The sequence below is a fragment of the Simochromis diagramma genome, unplaced genomic scaffold, assembly GCF_900408965.1.
Source record: "Simochromis diagramma unplaced genomic scaffold, fSimDia1.1 OVJJ01000603.1, whole genome shotgun sequence".
Lineage (NCBI taxonomy): Eukaryota > Metazoa > Chordata > Actinopteri > Cichliformes > Cichlidae > Simochromis > Simochromis diagramma.
In genome coordinates, this window is record NW_024387414.1 from 10,748,848 (window position 1) to 10,766,326 (window position 17,479).

The 17,479-nt window shown below is 38.3% G+C and overlaps 1 protein-coding gene and 1 long non-coding RNA gene across 2 annotated transcripts in view; one reads left to right on the top strand and one right to left on the bottom strand.

Annotated features, from left to right (window-relative positions):
- Window positions 1-17,408, top strand: part of igdcc4 (immunoglobulin superfamily, DCC subclass, member 4) — a 57,540-nt gene extending 40,132 nt beyond the window's left edge. Inside the window, exons 5-20 of the mRNA XM_040011535.1 lie at window positions 1,015-1,149; window positions 1,961-2,113; window positions 3,474-3,884; window positions 3,969-4,133; window positions 4,559-4,696; window positions 5,271-5,447; window positions 6,563-6,775; window positions 7,042-7,140; window positions 7,298-7,484; window positions 8,591-8,718; window positions 11,163-11,333; window positions 11,464-11,592; window positions 12,781-12,883; window positions 12,999-13,179; window positions 13,407-13,535; window positions 14,280-17,408. Of these exons, the coding sequence (XP_039867469.1) occupies window positions 1,015-1,149; window positions 1,961-2,113; window positions 3,474-3,884; window positions 3,969-4,133; window positions 4,559-4,696; window positions 5,271-5,447; window positions 6,563-6,775; window positions 7,042-7,140; window positions 7,298-7,484; window positions 8,591-8,718; window positions 11,163-11,333; window positions 11,464-11,592; window positions 12,781-12,883; window positions 12,999-13,179; window positions 13,407-13,535; window positions 14,280-14,798 (3,038 nt within the window). The 3' untranslated portion in view covers window positions 14,799-17,408. The remainder of the gene's footprint in view (window positions 1-1,014; window positions 1,150-1,960; window positions 2,114-3,473; window positions 3,885-3,968; window positions 4,134-4,558; window positions 4,697-5,270; window positions 5,448-6,562; window positions 6,776-7,041; window positions 7,141-7,297; window positions 7,485-8,590; window positions 8,719-11,162; window positions 11,334-11,463; window positions 11,593-12,780; window positions 12,884-12,998; window positions 13,180-13,406; window positions 13,536-14,279) is intronic.
- LOC120721305 lies at window positions 1,148-8,767 on the bottom strand. Its single transcript, XR_005693150.1, has 4 exons — window positions 8,718-8,767; window positions 6,635-6,832; window positions 5,351-5,420; window positions 1,148-2,004 (listed from the first exon to the last, which is right to left on the bottom strand). It is a non-coding gene; the product is annotated as an uncharacterized LOC120721305 (long non-coding RNA).
- Window positions 17,409-17,479: the final 71 nt, after the last annotated feature.

The following is a 17,479-nucleotide window of genomic DNA, read 5'->3' on the forward strand; positions in this document are numbered from 1 at the left end:
TCAGATTCTTTTTATGATGATATTATATGCTGTAAATAATAAGGCATGAGTCTTAAAAATTTTACCCTGAGAACCATAATTCTGAAATTGTTCCATAATTCATAGAAAGATTTTCGCAGATTGCTGAATGTCTGCCATCTTTAGTTCTGGGAGAATTTTCCTCTCCCAAGATGTTCTTTTCATACCCAATTGCATTACCGATCTGTTGCAAAGCAAATGAGCTCTTCAAATATATTTCATAAAGTAAGAAACCGCCTCTGTTTTATCATTCAATATGTTTTTACGTGCTTTTGGGAATTAAATGCGGGTTTATGAGATTTGCGCCCAACCTTTTCAGAAATTGGTTTGTAGAAGCATCACTTATGTTCTCCCCTCAGTCAAGCGTTCTGTGTAGGCTTGATTTCTGGTGTATGTCCAAAATCTGTTAGTGAAGGTTCACATTGCTCCATGTAAATAATAACATTCCAGTGTCCATCCTACCAAATGCTTAATGTCAAACACTTTCTGGTCATATCTACATCCACCATTTTAATGAGTCTGGAGGACTCAAATGTTTCAATGCAAGCCTCTAAAGGTTGATTCTGTTCATCTGGACGTAGCATTTTCAGTGGGAGAAACATCCAGATGAACAGAATCAACCTTTGGAGATTTACTTACCTGGATGATTGAGAATGCATCAAGCCGTTTCAATGCAAGCTGTATGAATTTCTCTGAATACAGCTTCAAACCTCTCTGCAGTTTAGCCTGAATGCAGGGTAGGATTTAAATGAAATACAGAACACAATTTTTCTAAATACTTGATAATGATTTTATTTGTATATATGCAAATCTGACTGATGCAAAACTGCTGTGACAGCTACTTGGTTTAAAAAGTGTGTATTTGAATTGCTAACAGAGCTGTAAATCTTGGCAGCAACCCTGAAGAACGAGATCAGGATCAATGGGTTCACCACTGTCTAATGTGATATTTACTGGTCCAGACTGCCAAAGCTTACATTTCTTTCGCTGACATAGGCTCCACCGAAGCCCTGAACAGAGTTGTGATTGTGGCACCACCTCAGAATGCTTCAGTTGTGCTTGGACATCCTGCCGTGATGGAGTGTATGGCTCAAGGCCAGCCGAAACCACTGGTGTCCTGGAGCAGACAAGGTAATACTGGCAAATTATCTTACACTTTTCTCTCTGTGCCTCTTAGCCTATTGTTTTTGTACTCTACTGCATCTGTCTGTCATTATCAGTGCCTCACTCGCCGTTTATCTGCCAAACACACGCAAAGAACAAACATCAGCAAGTGAGGATCAGATTTGCAGTAGCTGCAGGTGTAAAGTTAGCTGTCTCTTTTCAACTGCTTTATCCTGCATTGAGTCATGCTTTACATAAGGTGATTTGTCACATCAATTCATTCACACCTCCACCATTTGTCCACACCCACCCATACACACACATGAAATGTTAATGGGGAAAAAATCCTTTCACATCCTGTGACTCAGCAACATTTGAATTTGCAAAGAATCATTGTTAGAATCAATTCTTAGAAGACTATATATGCATTGGTCATTCTGGTTATCATTTGCAACGTGGCGGTTGGAGCTTAAATACTGACCATTTCTTTTTCACCTCGTATTTTTTAGTTGGTGGCCATAAATCCTCCTCAAAATGGCGGACAAAGTAAATAAGGGTCTATATAGTGAATAGGGAATGATTTCACACAGAGCCTAGGAGTGTGCCAATGCAGAGAGCTCAGTGATCCCAGACTGAAAAGTCACAGAGCCACCTGTTGGTCAGTTTTTGTGATTACAGGTCAAATCCCTCCATGCTCAAAGCAACATCTCTGTCTTTTGTGCTGTTTCTCAGGCAACTGAAAGCCTGCGAAATGAGCTCAATTTTTCTCAAGGCCAGTGTCCTTTTTCTCCCATCAGCACGATCTCCTTTGTTCTCTCTTGCTTTCTTCTTTGATCAGACGGAAAGCCCATGTCTACTGATGTGGTCGTCCTTGCAACAAACCTGGTGATTAGAGACACAAGGCGTCACCATGCTGGTGTTTATGTCTGCCGAGCCAACAAGCCCAGGACCAGAGAGTTTGTCATTGCTGCTGCTGAGCTGCAAGTACCCGGTAGGAGTTGTGTTATGTTCTCTATATGTTAAGATTAAAGCTTTTTCTTGGAGACACCAATGTCAAAAGGTTGGTTCTCAATTTAAGGCATTTCTGAAGGAGCACTGGCTTTCACATAGACCTCTGTTCATTAATCAGGAGGAGGAGAAAGAAAATAAGGAATCATACATAAACCTACAGTCTCTTAAATCTTCAATAAATATAACACTCTCCGTTATGGAATTGTTCGTCTAACTGCTAATGTTAATGTCAAAGAGCTCTTTTAAAAAAGACGGGCATGCCTAGCTGGTGTCTGTTAAATTAGATAAATTAATATATTATATTAAAGATGGACTATTAAAAACCAAAACTAGCAAAGCTCATTTTGATTTTAAATTGAAAATGTGTTTTACTTAGCAATTTTAACTTTGGCTTGAAACATTTAACATAAATGTGTCTGGCCTTCTCACTTGCTGGTGAATATCTATAAACTGACATTCGGTTTGATTTTTGGTACAGGAAGTTCTTCACTCTCTGGTTCATGCTTCTTCTCATTTTTTGACAATAATTAAGTAGTTATTATTAATATTATTATTACTAATAGTAGTTGTAGTAGTAGTAGGATTAGCAGTATATTGTTTTGTAAGACATGTCATTCACAATGCAAGTAAAGGAGGCAAAAAGACTGCTGCATTGCATATTGGGAAGTGTAGGCTAAAACTTAGAGTTGTGATAGCTTCATGTTACTTTAAAAAACATGTCTATAATAAAACTGAAAGATGCACTTCTTGCAAATCCCATGCACCTACTGTTATTAGTTTTCTCAAAAATGTTTTATTAGATGTTTTCTCTTCTTTTTCTAAGGGTCCACATTAAAATCTCATTATCATGAAAAAAGTACAAGCGCTAGGTCCCTCCAGTTTTTTCATGGTGAAGATCTGGTACTCTGGCTCTATGAATTTTCATTAAAGTATGCTTTTCCTCAAGTATGACAACATGTACCAAATCCAAATGAGCATTTTTAGAGAAAGCTTCTTAAGGAAACAAGGCTATAAAAATGCCTATAAACAAGCCTACCTACATCTGTTGAAATACTTGACAGTAGGGACCTGAAATGTTCCATAGTTCCTATTAACCCACTTAATCCCAAAATTTTCCTTGCAAAATAAGTGCATGCATTTTACATGCACTTTACATGCACTACACACAATATGTGCAATTGTAATAGGGGGGTTAAAACGGCAACAATTGTTGCCGGTGGGATTAAAAGGGTTACGAAGTGTATCTTTCAATTTTTTCAGGCAAAGCTGAGGTGTTCAGATGGTAGTCACTTCATGAACTGACATGGAATGACCTCAGACTTTTTCTTCTAATTCTCCAGCCCCCCCAGTGATTCTTCAGGGCCCAGAGACAGTGTCCCTCTCCCGGGGAAACACAGCCAGGTTTTTGTGTAACAGCTCTGGAGAACCTCCTCCAGTGTTGCACTGGTTGAAGAATGGCCAGCCTATAAAGTCATTCAGACGAGTAAAGACCCAAAGCCCCGGAGTCCTGCTAATTAACCAGCTGGCTCTGGAAGATGCAGGCTACTACCAATGCATAGCAGAGAACTGGCTTGGCACAGCCTGTGCGACTGCCAGGCTGACGGTCATTGTGAGGGAAGGTCTGCCCAGCCCTCCTCGCCACCTTTCTGCTACACCATACTCCAGCACAACTGCCCTGCTCAGCTGGGAGAAACCTGAGTACAACTCAGATCAAATCATTGGCTACTCGGTGCACTGCCACAGCACTGCAGGTCTGTCTCTGTGTCACAAATCTGTGTATGTGAGGCCACATGGCAAGCATGCTTACATTTGATTTGAACGTTTTCATCTTTCAGGCTCTGATAACGGGGAATATGAATTTGCAATGAACAATGACACCACTGAATATCTCTTCAGAGAGCTTCTGCCCCATACTACCTACACATTATTTGTGGTGGCTTACTCTCCCATGGGTGCTAGCAGCCCGTCTCTGCCTATCACTGTAGAGATGCTGGAGGATGGTGAGTAATCACACTGATATACAGATAAAATAGAGCTGCAAAGGTAAAGTAAGAACAGCCTGAGTTGCTTCAGTCACTCAAAGAAGATATATTATAAGCTTGTCAACCTTGCAACTACTCAGGACATTTAAACGCTCATGAGTCATTACTATTAGTGGTATCACTGAAAAAGACGTAGTATGTAAACTCAATTGAGCATTTTCCTTTCATCTGTTATTCAAAGTGCAATTCAAATTTCCATACCATTGCCACATAAATGCAGTACACATTTAAACATTAAAAAAAATCTTGTGATGCTTAAAGTTTGACAAAATATGAATTGGACAACTTGTGTTTTTCTTCTGTCCAGTAACCATGCACATCTATAGCATAGGTTTCTTATATGTGTCAGAAATCTCACTTGATTCTTTTTTTCCTTCTTGAAGTGCCAAGTGCCCCTCCTCAGCTGTATATAGCTAGCACTTCCCGCACAGACGTCAAGGTGAAGTGGCATCCGTTGTCCTCAGAGCAGAGTCGTGGAGTTGTTACCCACTACCGCATTGAGTACAGCATTTTAGATCAGCGTAAGTGTCCTAACATAAGCTGCACAGAGAAAACAAGAAATACTAGCAGCTGACTCGTCGCACCTGTTGCCCAATAGCACTTTGGTTAATGTTCTTACATTTCTGTTGCTTTCTTGTTTGCCACTTTAATGACTTTTAATATAATACCTTTTTGTTTCTCAATACTTTTCATTTTCCATTGATTTATACATTAAAGTTTCTTTAGGTTGCATTTACTCAGTTCTTGAATGACAGTGTAAGTTGCCAAAACAAAATGCGAAAACCTTTGACGCACCTCTTATTCTTTGTAAACAAAGCATGTTATTAATGTAAATTATTTTAGTGTGTAAGTTATTAAATGCAGAATAGTTCAAATAATTATCAAAACAACTTAATAGGAGTAATGTTAATCATATTTATGAAAAATAGAGCCCACATCCCACAGAACATAAAGGGAACTTATACATTTTCATATGTCTAACAGTCTGCTCATAGAAGAATATTTTTTAATCATCAAATATCTTTATCAGTCTTAAAATTCCTATAATAGTCGTGCTCTATTCATGGCTCACATCATTGGTATGTGTTCCCACAGCGGACTCTGTGTTTTCCATGGAGGTGGGGGGGAATGAGACACATTTTACACTGAGAGGGCTGCAACCCAGCCAGACTTACCTACTGAGAATAGCTGCTGGAACTGCCATTGGCTTTGGGGTTCCTTCCGAGTGGGTTCAGCACAAGACACCTCCCATTGATAGCGATGACAGCATGGGTAAGAAAGACATTAGATAATAGTTTGCTTAACAAACATAGTTTAAAGTGAAATGTTAAATATTTTCTACATGATTAAAATAAACTGAAATAAACTTCCCTAAAGTAAGGCAATAAACTGCATCTTTCTTCTTGAAGGCACAGTTCATCTTGAATTTCTTCTCTTACCAGTAGAACTCTTTATCCAGATTGTTCTGGTGCAATTTGAACTGGCTCACTATCAGTACAAAATGATGGGTTGATTTTCAGGGCAAACTGCCAGGATATCTTCATATTAACTACTTTTAACACCATCTTCAAATACAATATAAGTTATATCTAGTGTGCTAGCTCACCTACCAATGTGTTAGCTAACACTGAAGCTTTGCAAAGGACGATGCCATTAAATATTTATATCCTGTCATACTGTCACAAGCCTCTCATCACAGATAGATACAAGCTTAATTCTGCACATTCTGACATCATTGGCAGGTTTAGTTCACCACAAAACAATTCTTGCACAAAATTGCTCACAACAAGGATGTTTTTTGGGTTTTTTTAGTTTTTTTTTTAGTTTGGTCATCATTTCATGAAAGAGCCGAGGCTGCTGAATTTTTCAAGCTGAGCCATTTAATTCCATCATAATAGAGAGAGGACAGACATCTCAATACAGACAATAGCTCCAAAATCAAGTAAATCACACCTAAATAATCCAGATCAATGATGGGAAATTAATTTTCCAATGGAGCTAAATAAGAAACTGGGACTGTGTTGGAGAGCCGCACCAATAAGCCATCAACAACAGTCCCAGATAGATAATATTAGATGCCTGAAAAATAATATTGGACTGAAAAATCCCTCTGTAACATGTCTCACAACATTAACAACTCTAAGTAATTAGATCCATGCATGGGCACACCCTTCACTCTCCTTTCTCCTAGTTTTGGAACTCACATAACTTCACACTATACTATAAAACACAGAATAGATGAACTGCCTACTGTACTCATGGGATATCAGGTAGCAGCACTATAAGCATCTTATGAAATTATAGCTGTCATGAAAGTCTGATGGTTCATTTAAATAATACATGTATCGGGAATTAATTCATTTTTTTCCATTTTTTGTTTTTTCAAGTGATCTTTGCTCCTAATGAGCTGAAAGTTAGAGCCAGTGTGAACACACTTAATGTCACATGGCAGCCCTCACCAAATCACACGTTGGTCTCTGGTTACAAGCTGTCCTGTCGAGAAGTCGAGGCTGAAGAGACGGCCAATGGGGAAAGGACAACACAGACACACACCATCAGGCTCCGTAAGAAGGCTAGATATCATCTCCTCACTGGGCTGGGTACGTTTTTGGAATGTTTGATTCAAGGCAGATGACTGCTGGGTTTTTTATTTACCCCTGTCCTTGGCAGAAAAGTAAAATGAAAAGTAAAAAACAAAAAACAAATTCAACATTTCTTTGAAAAATATCATTCACGTTAGAGCATTTGGCTACAGGTACCACCACAAATGCCCATTGTTGTTAGCATGCACCATCCTTAGAGATCTCTAGTTGTGCATAATAGGAATATCATTGTGTCTCCTTCTGTTCCTGTATATTGGTATCAGGCCCTGACCGACAGTTTGAGGTGAGGCTATGGGCATTCAATAAACAGACAGATGGAGCAGCTGCAGTGTGGAAGGGAAAGACAGAAAAGCCTCATGCACGTAAGCCTTCTTTTTGAATCTGTACATGCACAAATAAATGAATGAATGCAACACATTTATGTCTTGACCTTCATCACCTCTATGGTGTGATGAAAAAGAAAACAAAAATTACACTTTCCAAGAATCAAAGAAAGTAAAGCTCACTTCCATGTTAAAGCACCAACAACACCTGGGCCACCACCTCCATTGCCCCCGAGCAATATCCAAGCCACAGCCAACAGCTCTACTTCCATCTGGCTGCGATGGGAGAAACCGCGGTTCAACAATGTACACATCATCGACTACACAGTGCGCTGCAGCCCAGCAGGAACCACCAACGCATCCATGGTTTCCTATTACACCAGGTCAGAATACCAGGCTACACATGTGAAATTCAATGATGTTTGCAATATGTAAGCGATATTGCACCTGAATGGCGCAAATCCTGATAAAGTCACTTTGACTAAGCCTATTTAAAAGTGGTCTTAGTAACTATAAAAAGGACTTTAATAAGAACTCTAATACTCAGATAAACATCTTTAGAAATAACGTATAACCTCAAGAGATGTAATATTGTTAGAATGAAATTGGCCCTAAGAATTACAGATTCCTGTGTTTTTTTGTACACTCTTGGTATTTGAACTGATTAACCCTCTCCAATTGAAAAACGCTTTAAAAACACCTGTTTGCTTGCTTTCTTTTCTAAGAGCAGCTTGGATTCATTTCTTAAAAGAAACTGTTTTCTATTCACTAGCAGACATTTTCATTATCAGTCTTCAGAGTATATAATTAAATGTCATATTAAAAATAATATGACATTTAATTCTAAAAGTTCTTAGACGTATTTCTACAAGTTTTCGTCTATATTGACATGATAGCAGCACATCGTTGCTGAAGATTTGTCAGGTGCACATGTGAGATGAGACTCTCTCATTCTATCACATATCAAAGGTTGTCTGTTGGTAACTATGAAGGCCATTTGAGTACAGCGAGCTTATGTTCAGGACCAGAATGATTTGAGCTTTGTGGCATGGCACGTTATCCTGCTGGAAGTAGCCATCGAAAGATGAGCACACTGAGGTCAATAATTGACAAACAGTATCTGCAACAATACTCGGGTAGACTATGAGATTGAAGCCATTACGCCTCCGCCAGGCTGAACTATCGACATTGTCAAACTATCTTTTTGTTTACTTCAGATTTTGACCCTACCATCTTCTGTTGCAGCAGAAATAAAAACTCATCACACCAGACAATAGATGTCCAATCTTCTATTGTCCAATTTTGGTGAGACTGTGCAAATTATATCCTCAGTTTCCTCTTCTTAGGCAGGAGTGACACCTGGTGTGGTCTTCTGCTGTTGTAGCAGAAGACCACTGTCATTTAAGACAGCACATGTGTGTTTTTCCATGTGATTTTGACATAACCTATACTACTACCCATTCAGGACTCTCATCTTTGTATATTCCAGCTCTGCACAAGAGATTTTGCTTGGGGCACTGAAACCCTTCACTCGCTATGAGCTGGCAGTGCAGTCTAATGGAGCAAATGTGGTAGGACCCTTTAGCGGCACTGTGGAAGAGTCCACTCTCACTGACCGTAAGTTTTCAGCTTCAACCTGGATATTTCAGAGTTGGTTTTCTGTATGCTGTTGATGAAAAAAAAAACAAGCACTAAATCTACTGTAGATGGTTCTTGACACATATTTGGTTCAAGAACTCATATTAAATATGCACTTCAAGTGAATCCTCCAGCCATCAGGTCTTCTTTCATGTATGTGAAGCAGAGAAATGAAAAATCCTTTCTTTCATATTGTTTGCGGTCCACTTGAGTAAGTCACTTAACCTTAACATCTCATGAAGAACTACTCTGAGCCAAAAAAGAAAATGTGCTTTTAAATGCATATCGATATGTGGGACCCTGTTTCCTGCAGAAAAATAGAGAGTACATGACAAGGAAACTACAATATTTCTTTCTTTCTTTTAAGTGGGCAAATAAAAAAAGGAATTGTGTATATTTTAAGCCCTCCGTAATAATTTCATCTCATAATAGAGTTATAAAATCTCCTTCCTACCCTTTAACAGGTGGCAGACGAAGTTCACTCTCATTCATTTCTAAGGTTTTACACATGAGAGCAGAATTTAAAACAAAAATCTAGCCCTTTAAAATGATTTAAACACAACCTCAGATGAACAACACATGACATACTACATGATGTCAGCCAAAATGCAGAAGCAGTGTATGATAAACTAAGTACACTCCATGGTTCAGTAACGTTTAAAACCACCTTTAGCAACAATAAATTCAAGTAACTTGAAGTAATTATTTTCTGTTTAAACTAATCTGTCTCTCACATTGTTGCGGAGGAATTTTGGCCCACTCTTCTTTACACTGTTGCTTCAGTTCTTTAAGGTTTGTGAGAATATATTTATGCACGGCTTAAGGTCTTGCCACAGCATTTCAATCCGATTGAGGTCATGACTTTAACAGAAACTTGCTGCACCTTATGTTTTTGCAATCCTGTTGTAGATTTGCAGATTGACCTGTGATGTCCCTTTTCAGCCAAGTTTTAGCTGGCAGACGGCTTAACATTTGACAAAGGTTTTGTGAAGATATGCTCAGTTTGGTGTTCTATAGATATAATGGTGTGCATTATTTGCTGTGCATAAACAGAAATCTGTTCATATTTTTCTTTTACCCTTTTTGGACATTATTTACTGTTTGCTACAGCAGCAAAAGTCAACAAATATTCAGAATTACCTCTAAATAATAATAATTTAAAAATTGCATCTAAAGAAAATAACATAATGAAAATGTGCAAGATTTAACCTTTTGATTTAAACATATTCCAAAAGGCACTATCTTAGTAGGAAACTACTAAAACCCCTGCTTTTATACTTACACTTGCTGACTGATCATCAGTAGCAACCAGGTGCTGCTAATCAAACACACTTGATTAGCAGCAAGGGTGCACCTCACACACTGCTTCTGCTAGCAAACCTATACAAACAAACATACATACCCTACGATCATTATTGTTTGATGCCGATATGTTTATATTGTGCCATACTATTATATATTATTACATTCCATTTAGTGTTTTATTGAGCCTTCAAATGTACAAATATGTACAATTGCAGTATTTGTTTAAAATATTTGTATATAACATGTCCTAGGGAAGGCTTATGCAAAGTTTCATCAAGACTGATCCACCTATCTTGGAGGAGATGGGGAACATACAAACATATATGCTCCGATCATTATAGCATAATGATGATATTGCCTTGGTGTATTATGTTACGTGTTGTCGTTCATCTTTCAGGTCATGTTTAAATAATTTTAGAACCTGCTAAGGACCAGATGTTTTTTTTTTCTGTGTCCTGATAAACAAAACCACAGAACTGAAAAATAGTGCACTTTTTTCATATGACTGTAACAACACACCCCTTTATAAAAGTTGAACTTTTTGTTGGATTAACTTATGATTATTATGCCAGTTTTATTAAATTGTGTCAATGTTCTTCTCCAGCTAGCAAGGTAATTGTATGCAGTTCATCCTCAGATGGTGCAGCTTATGGGTATGAAGGTGTGCGTTTGTGGATGCAAGTGAGTGTGTGCTCATTCATGTAAAAATCAGCATGTTGGCTGGCTAGTGGTTTGCAAACATAGAAATAAGCAGGCGGTGATAATGACTGACAACCAGCTCTAATAAAACACCCAAGTGTAGTAGTAGCTCTCACTCTGGCCAACAACTTCTCTCCCAGATGTGAGTGATAAGTGCTGAGTGGGCCACTTTTAATAATAACATTGACACCAGTAACCCCATCATGCTCTCCACTACTGTGTGTGATCACCTGGGCCCCTTGTCCTTTCTCCTATTGCCCTGCACGTCCCTCTCTCCTGTACCCAGGTGGGAGGGACATGAGGACACAGATGGTTGTCACACAAATATCAAATCCCCCACAATGACAATATACATTCTCCAGCTGTGAGGCCTCATTTCTGGGCTCTAATTACTGACCTGACCCTCCCTTCCCCTTCAGGGCCTTCCACACCTCCCGAGGAGCTGCAGCTGACTACGCTGGACTCCTCGTCGGTGCTGGTGAGCTGGCACCCTCCACTGGAGCCTAATGGTATCATCATCAGCTACTGGATTTTGTACAGTGGCAACCTCAGTGAGCCAGAGCATTTATGGAAGAACGTCTCCCAGGATGGTGGGTGTTTCTTTTCACGACACATTAACAGCATTAAATGTATATTTTATTTTTATATTTACAATAATATTTGCTCTCTCTATGATACACATTATTTTGCCTATTTTAAGATTTGTTTTCTCTCTCACAGGGAGTATTACCAGTGTAGAGGTCCAGGGATTGGCCAGTGGCACTCGATATTTTTTTAAGGTGGGGGCATCTACTGAGGTGGGGCCAGGGCCTTACTCACCTATAAAGGAAGTTCACACAAGCCATCAAGGTATGTGTCAAGCAGAGGTTATATGGGTTATATAAAACTGCAGTTTTGCAAACCATGAAAATGCATTATTTTCATTGCACTGTTACTGTAAAAGATTTAATGTCGTTTTATATAGTCCTGTGGGAAAGCAGAAGTTCTGGGCATTTCTGTGGGTGTTTTTCATTGTCGCATACCGGTTTCCTCTGTTTTGTTTTCTAATCTTTCTCGCTGTGTTACAAGCACACATACACTCTTAATGATAGTCTCACACTTCCTGTATATGCACATAGTCCTTCTAATTAAAGTAAGTAATTTGTCTCAGCTGGCAGAGAAAGACTAGCTTTCCATAAGCTTGTTATTTCTCTTCTCCTAGTCTGCATCTTAAATATATTAAAATGTCAGATATCAAAGGGTGGCTTCATCAGTGACCCCAGGGTTAATTTTCAATTACTGCTTTGTGTACATAACAGAATTTGCTATGAATGTACTTTCTTTACTCTCATGTCAATTTGTGATTAGGCGTGCAGTCTCACTACATACTTTTTAATTCCATCAGTCAGCGTTTTAGCTTTCGTAATTATTAAATGCCCTGCTTTTCTTTAAACACAGAGCCATTAACTTCCCCAAGAACTATTAAGGATTAAAGCAAGAGTTAGGAGTTATGCTGAGGACATGCTATCTGGAATATTTTTATCAGTGCTAGAAGCAACAAAATGCTTTTTTGTTTTGTTTTTTCTTTTCAGGCAATTGTCCTAATAAAAAAGGTAGAGTAACAGGGTTTTTTATGTTCATATGGGCTTTAATAGTGTTTGCAGATAGCAGTGGAAGTGGGACTCAGGTAGCTAGTCGGCTGGGAAAGAGAACTCCTGCCATCTGTTTCCTCTCCTCTTCTAATCTAAACTGCCAAAAACACCCAGCATAAATTCATTTTAATGAAGGTCTGCTCTTAAATGTTGCCCATCGCTTTGGTGCTATAAGCTTGACTTACCTGAAGAAATCAGTGCATTTTAGCAGGCCTTATATAACAGACCTGCACAAGTTTTACAAATAATAGTATTTTTAAGACTGGCTTTTTTGTACAATTCATGAATCTCAGGTAGCAGATCAAATATCAAAAGTTATAGTCAGTATATCTGGAAGGGCAAAAAAGCCCTGTTGTTTATACTAATAGATTTTTTTCTTTTTCCATGTTATCTCAATTTTTAACAGAGCTGGACATCCATGCAGTGACAGGCATTATAGTGGGTGTGTGCCTAGGACTGATATGCATCCTCCTTTGCATGTGTTTCAGCTTTCGTAACAGCAAATCCAGGTATGATTACTCTAGAGTTTTAGCACTCATACAGTGGCTTACTTGTTTTACTGCTTATGAACAAAAGGACACGTAAAATAGAATGTATCTGTGTGTTAATGTTTGCTCTAAATAGGGAGCTATCTGGGGCTCTGGACTCTACAGCTGTGATACCTCAGTATAAGAGAGGAGGCTGCCCCATTCCCTCCAACATACCAGAGTGCAGCAACAGCTATGAGTTGGAGACATTGATGCCGGCAGGTAGCCAAGAGTCTGGTCAACCGCCAGCAGAGGCCCCAGAAGAGCAGAGTCTGATGGCAAGTGATAATCCATTGAATGGGGAAGGTGATGCCCCTGCACCTGAACCCAAGGTCTACATCTTCAAGGGGAAAGTTTATTTTTAGATGGGCATTGGATATTTTCTCTCTATGTGTTGTATATATAGAAACTTTCCCCTTTTTTCTTTTTTTTTCTTTATAACTCTCACATTTTGTTGAGGGAAAATACTGATTCTGGTGTTTCAACTATGTTGTTCATTTTATAGGCTGCCTGGAACGGCTCTGTAAGCCATAACTGGGCCAACAGAATCACAAGATACAAAGACACCCTAATAGAAGATTCTCCAACACTCGTGAATGGAGCTCTCAACATGCTAATCACTGATAATGGCATGGTAATTTATTGAACAAAATATGACTTACATTGTCTATATTAGGCAACAACTGTTCTCTCAAAGACTTTCTCCAACTGTATTTCTAATTTACAGTTTAGTAAACCCAGCCGCACGTCACATGTTGCTAAATCTTTCATGCTTACACCCTATTAAACTTTTAAATCAATGAATAATACATTTCAGAATGAGGTTAACAAAATTTGTGACTGGTGATTGATTTTACCACCTGAAATCATTATTTTCACTGCCAGATGCTATCATAAACATCAGGCTAATTAAGCTAAATTTAGCTGCGACAATTGACTTTTTAATGCATCCAGTCTCTAAATGAGGACTTTAATGTGCATTGGATGGCTTTAAACAGTAGATAATATTGTTTTTATAAAGTAAAATATTGTTTTCAAAGACTATGTCCCAAGTTGCACATCACCAGTTAAAGGGCAGCATATTCACCTCTTTGAGCTATAAAAAAAAGGGGGAAAAAAAAGCATATTTTTTGCATTTAATCTCAGCGCTAGTTAATTCCAACATTAATAATTTGTTTATTAAATGTAGTTAGTTAAGTACTTTGTTTTTAGCTGATGAAGCTAGTTAGCTGGGTATGCTAAGAAAAGTAACATCCTACATTAGCACAGGCATTGTGGGTAAATGAACAAATGAGGAACTGTCAGAGAATTCATTTGTTCGGGGTGATAAACTAATAAAAAGAAAATCTCATGTAACAGTGACACTGTTTCATTGCAGGAAGAAGATAATTTGAGTACATCCATGTGCAGTAACCAGGTTGAGGCAGAAGTCATTGTTCATTCTGAGCTTTTGGACACAGGGAGGGAGAAAGAAGAGGAGGGCTATCAAAACACGGTTTCTAACACCACCTTGGGACCCTCATTGTCAGAGGAAAAGTATTCCTCTTTGAGCCAGCCGAGTTCGCAAGAAGAAGAGGAACATCTAGAAAAACTGTCACTATCCCAAAGCTCCTCAAATCTTCCCTCAGTAAAGCTGGTGGCTACTTACAATGGGGAAATTGAAGATACAGGACACCAGCTGACTGCAGACACAGCACCACATCAGGAAATGGGTCTAACCAATGGTTTCCATTCTCCTAAGATTGTGCTGAGGTCAGAGCGTCTGGAAAATGGGGACTCTAGACACTGTCCATCTGCAGCAGGGAAAGCCATCTCTCCTGGCCTGTCCCCTTCCCCCTTTGTCAGCACCGGACTTGTCCACTCTACCTCAGCAGCACACAGTTATCTGTGCCCATAGCCTCTGCATGCAGGGCATCAACCCCATATGGATTTTCTTTTATGTACCCAGGAAAAAAAACCCCAAGGATTATTTTTATGCACCTCATTATTAGCTTTCTTTCTCTTCCTTGCAAAGTTTTATAGGTACTTTGAATCCATTGTTTCATACTTGTGTATATAGAGTAAACATATACGGTATATTTTTAGTGGTAGAGTACTGTATATGGGTATGCATTCTCTATCATTGCAACCACAGTTTCCTCTGGGTCTTTCCTATCCATAGGAAGGAAAAAGATTTAACCAAGCAGACGGACATGAATTGGAGAAGGCATTTCTCACTGTGTCGTAAATGGCTCTGTTCCACTCAGGAATGAGAAAAGGCCAGGAATTTTCCGTGAGTGAGTGCTTGGACAGGTTATAATCACTGATGAATGGATTGGAAGCACAGGGTCTCCCTGGGTTTGGTAGTGTGGATGCTACTTCAGTGTGGCACTTAGGAATAAGCCTTAAAGAGTATCTTCACACTCTGCAAGTGCAGAACACCTGTGCCTCTCTCCAGCCACCTGCTGTCTCAGGGTCCACAGCCACACACACACACACACACACACACATACAAACACACAGAAAGCTAAAAACCTCGCTAATTCCTTGATATTGCATGTAAAATTCAAACAGTCATGTGTAAACACACATTTAGATACATTTCATGACTGGAATGTGGGGGTCTCAGGTGCCTAATTATTCTAGGTGCATTTATAACCTCTGTATATTTCTAAATATTACAATGAGTCCAAGTACAAAAAATGTCAATTGGAAACATATGAAGTATACAGATGTGGAACGTGAAGTATTCTTTTCCAAAATGCCATATATCCCTGTGGTGTGGTTTTGTAATCCAGGGACAATTGAAAAGTAAAACATGTTTTCTTTTGGTTTTTATATGTCATTTATGGAATTATAGTATTTAGATGTTTATTTTGGTATTGGTTTGTGTTGATGGGAGTACTAGAGGAGGTGTTACAACTGTACATCTGTAGACCACTCTCCTTTCTTTAGCTCCTAAATGGGGATGCACCATTGTCCCTACTATTGTCAAGATACTGTGCCATTGTGTCAAGATACTTTTTTCCCCTCTGTAAACGTATTTTTAATATGAAATACTTGCCACAATCCAAAGTATATAGTGTATTTGACTTGATTCTGCCTGACTCGAAATGTCCACAACTCTTTGCATTGATTTTGACAGACTTCAACAAGATCAGCTAGAAAGGAAGGAAAAAATATACAGTGCTTAACAAATTTATTAGTCAGCCAAAAGTGTAGTTTATGCCATTGCTGAACCTGACTAACAGTACTGATACCTACCCAAATCTTTTTTTTTTCTGTAACGGTCAGTATGTACAGTCTCTAATTGAAATCATATTTCTTATGTTAAATTATAAATATAGTTTTTAGCAATGAATTTTCAAATTTACTATTATACAAAAAAAAAGCTGAAGAATAGTAAAGCCAAATTACAGCTATCTAGCCTTCATGAACACAAAAAAGTAGTTTTAGGGGCTGGATGTTACAATATGCTTTATAAATTTCTGATTTCTCAGAGATGTTCAGTGAGCTGGTCGACATTTGGGTATAAAAATACAAAAATTATATATTTAGTTTTCAATGTGTATTTAACAGACTTCTAAAATATTTCTGTTTTCTTGTTTTTATGACAGGTCATCTAATAAATTTGTTCAGCACTATATGTGATCCATTTTTTAATGTTGTTTTTTTTTTATCTTTGAAATTGTTCCTTATATATTCAATCAGTCATTTTCAAAATTAAAACGTTCATATTACAAGCAGTGATTCAGCATCAGTTCAAGGAGGGTAGAGACTGGTGCATCCCTACTTCTTATCAACAGCACTACCTCATTTATTTTCAGGACGGTTTCCAGTGTGATTTAAGTAGTTTTATGTAACTAGCACCTTTTGAGATCTTATTCTTAACTTGTCTGATTTTACAGCATTTAATATTTGAAGGAATAATCGTCCTGCAGTGACTGTATGTGTTATGTCAAACTGGAAATTATGTCTCTTTAGTGCATTGCAGCTTCCTCTCAGATTTCTAATAGATTGTGTCTGTCAGTGTAAAGTTACCCTTTCCTGCAACATTGCGCTACTGCAAAAAAATACATAACCCTATGGCTTTGATGTGATGCATCTGAAACTCGTCCACCCAGTGGCATGTGGTTTCAGAACTATACTTCCAGTCAAAGTAGAACCAAATATAAGAACGTTCTACCAGTTTCTGTAATCCGGTCATTCAATCCAATGTTAGGGTTTTTATTGGGTTCTAATGATAAACAAAATGTTGGAATATGACTTTTTTGAATTCAAGTTGCCCTAAATATAAGGTAAAATTGTGAAAATACTTGAAGCAGGCTATCAAATTATTTTTGTTCTTGCCTGCTTCAGGTCACTAATGTATGATAAGAGTTCTGGCCTGGATACTTAGTGCATGATGACAAGGACGTGCGACACTCATTACTCATTAGACAAAGTAATTCATAGCTACAGATGGCTCAAGTCTTTGCATACCTTTTACAACTTACATTTTCAAAAGGCTTTATCAGGTGCTTCACTTCAAAAAGAGAGTTTTTAAAATGATAATACTGTTCTGGGGGGACTTTTCTTTCTTTTCTTTTTTTTCTTTTC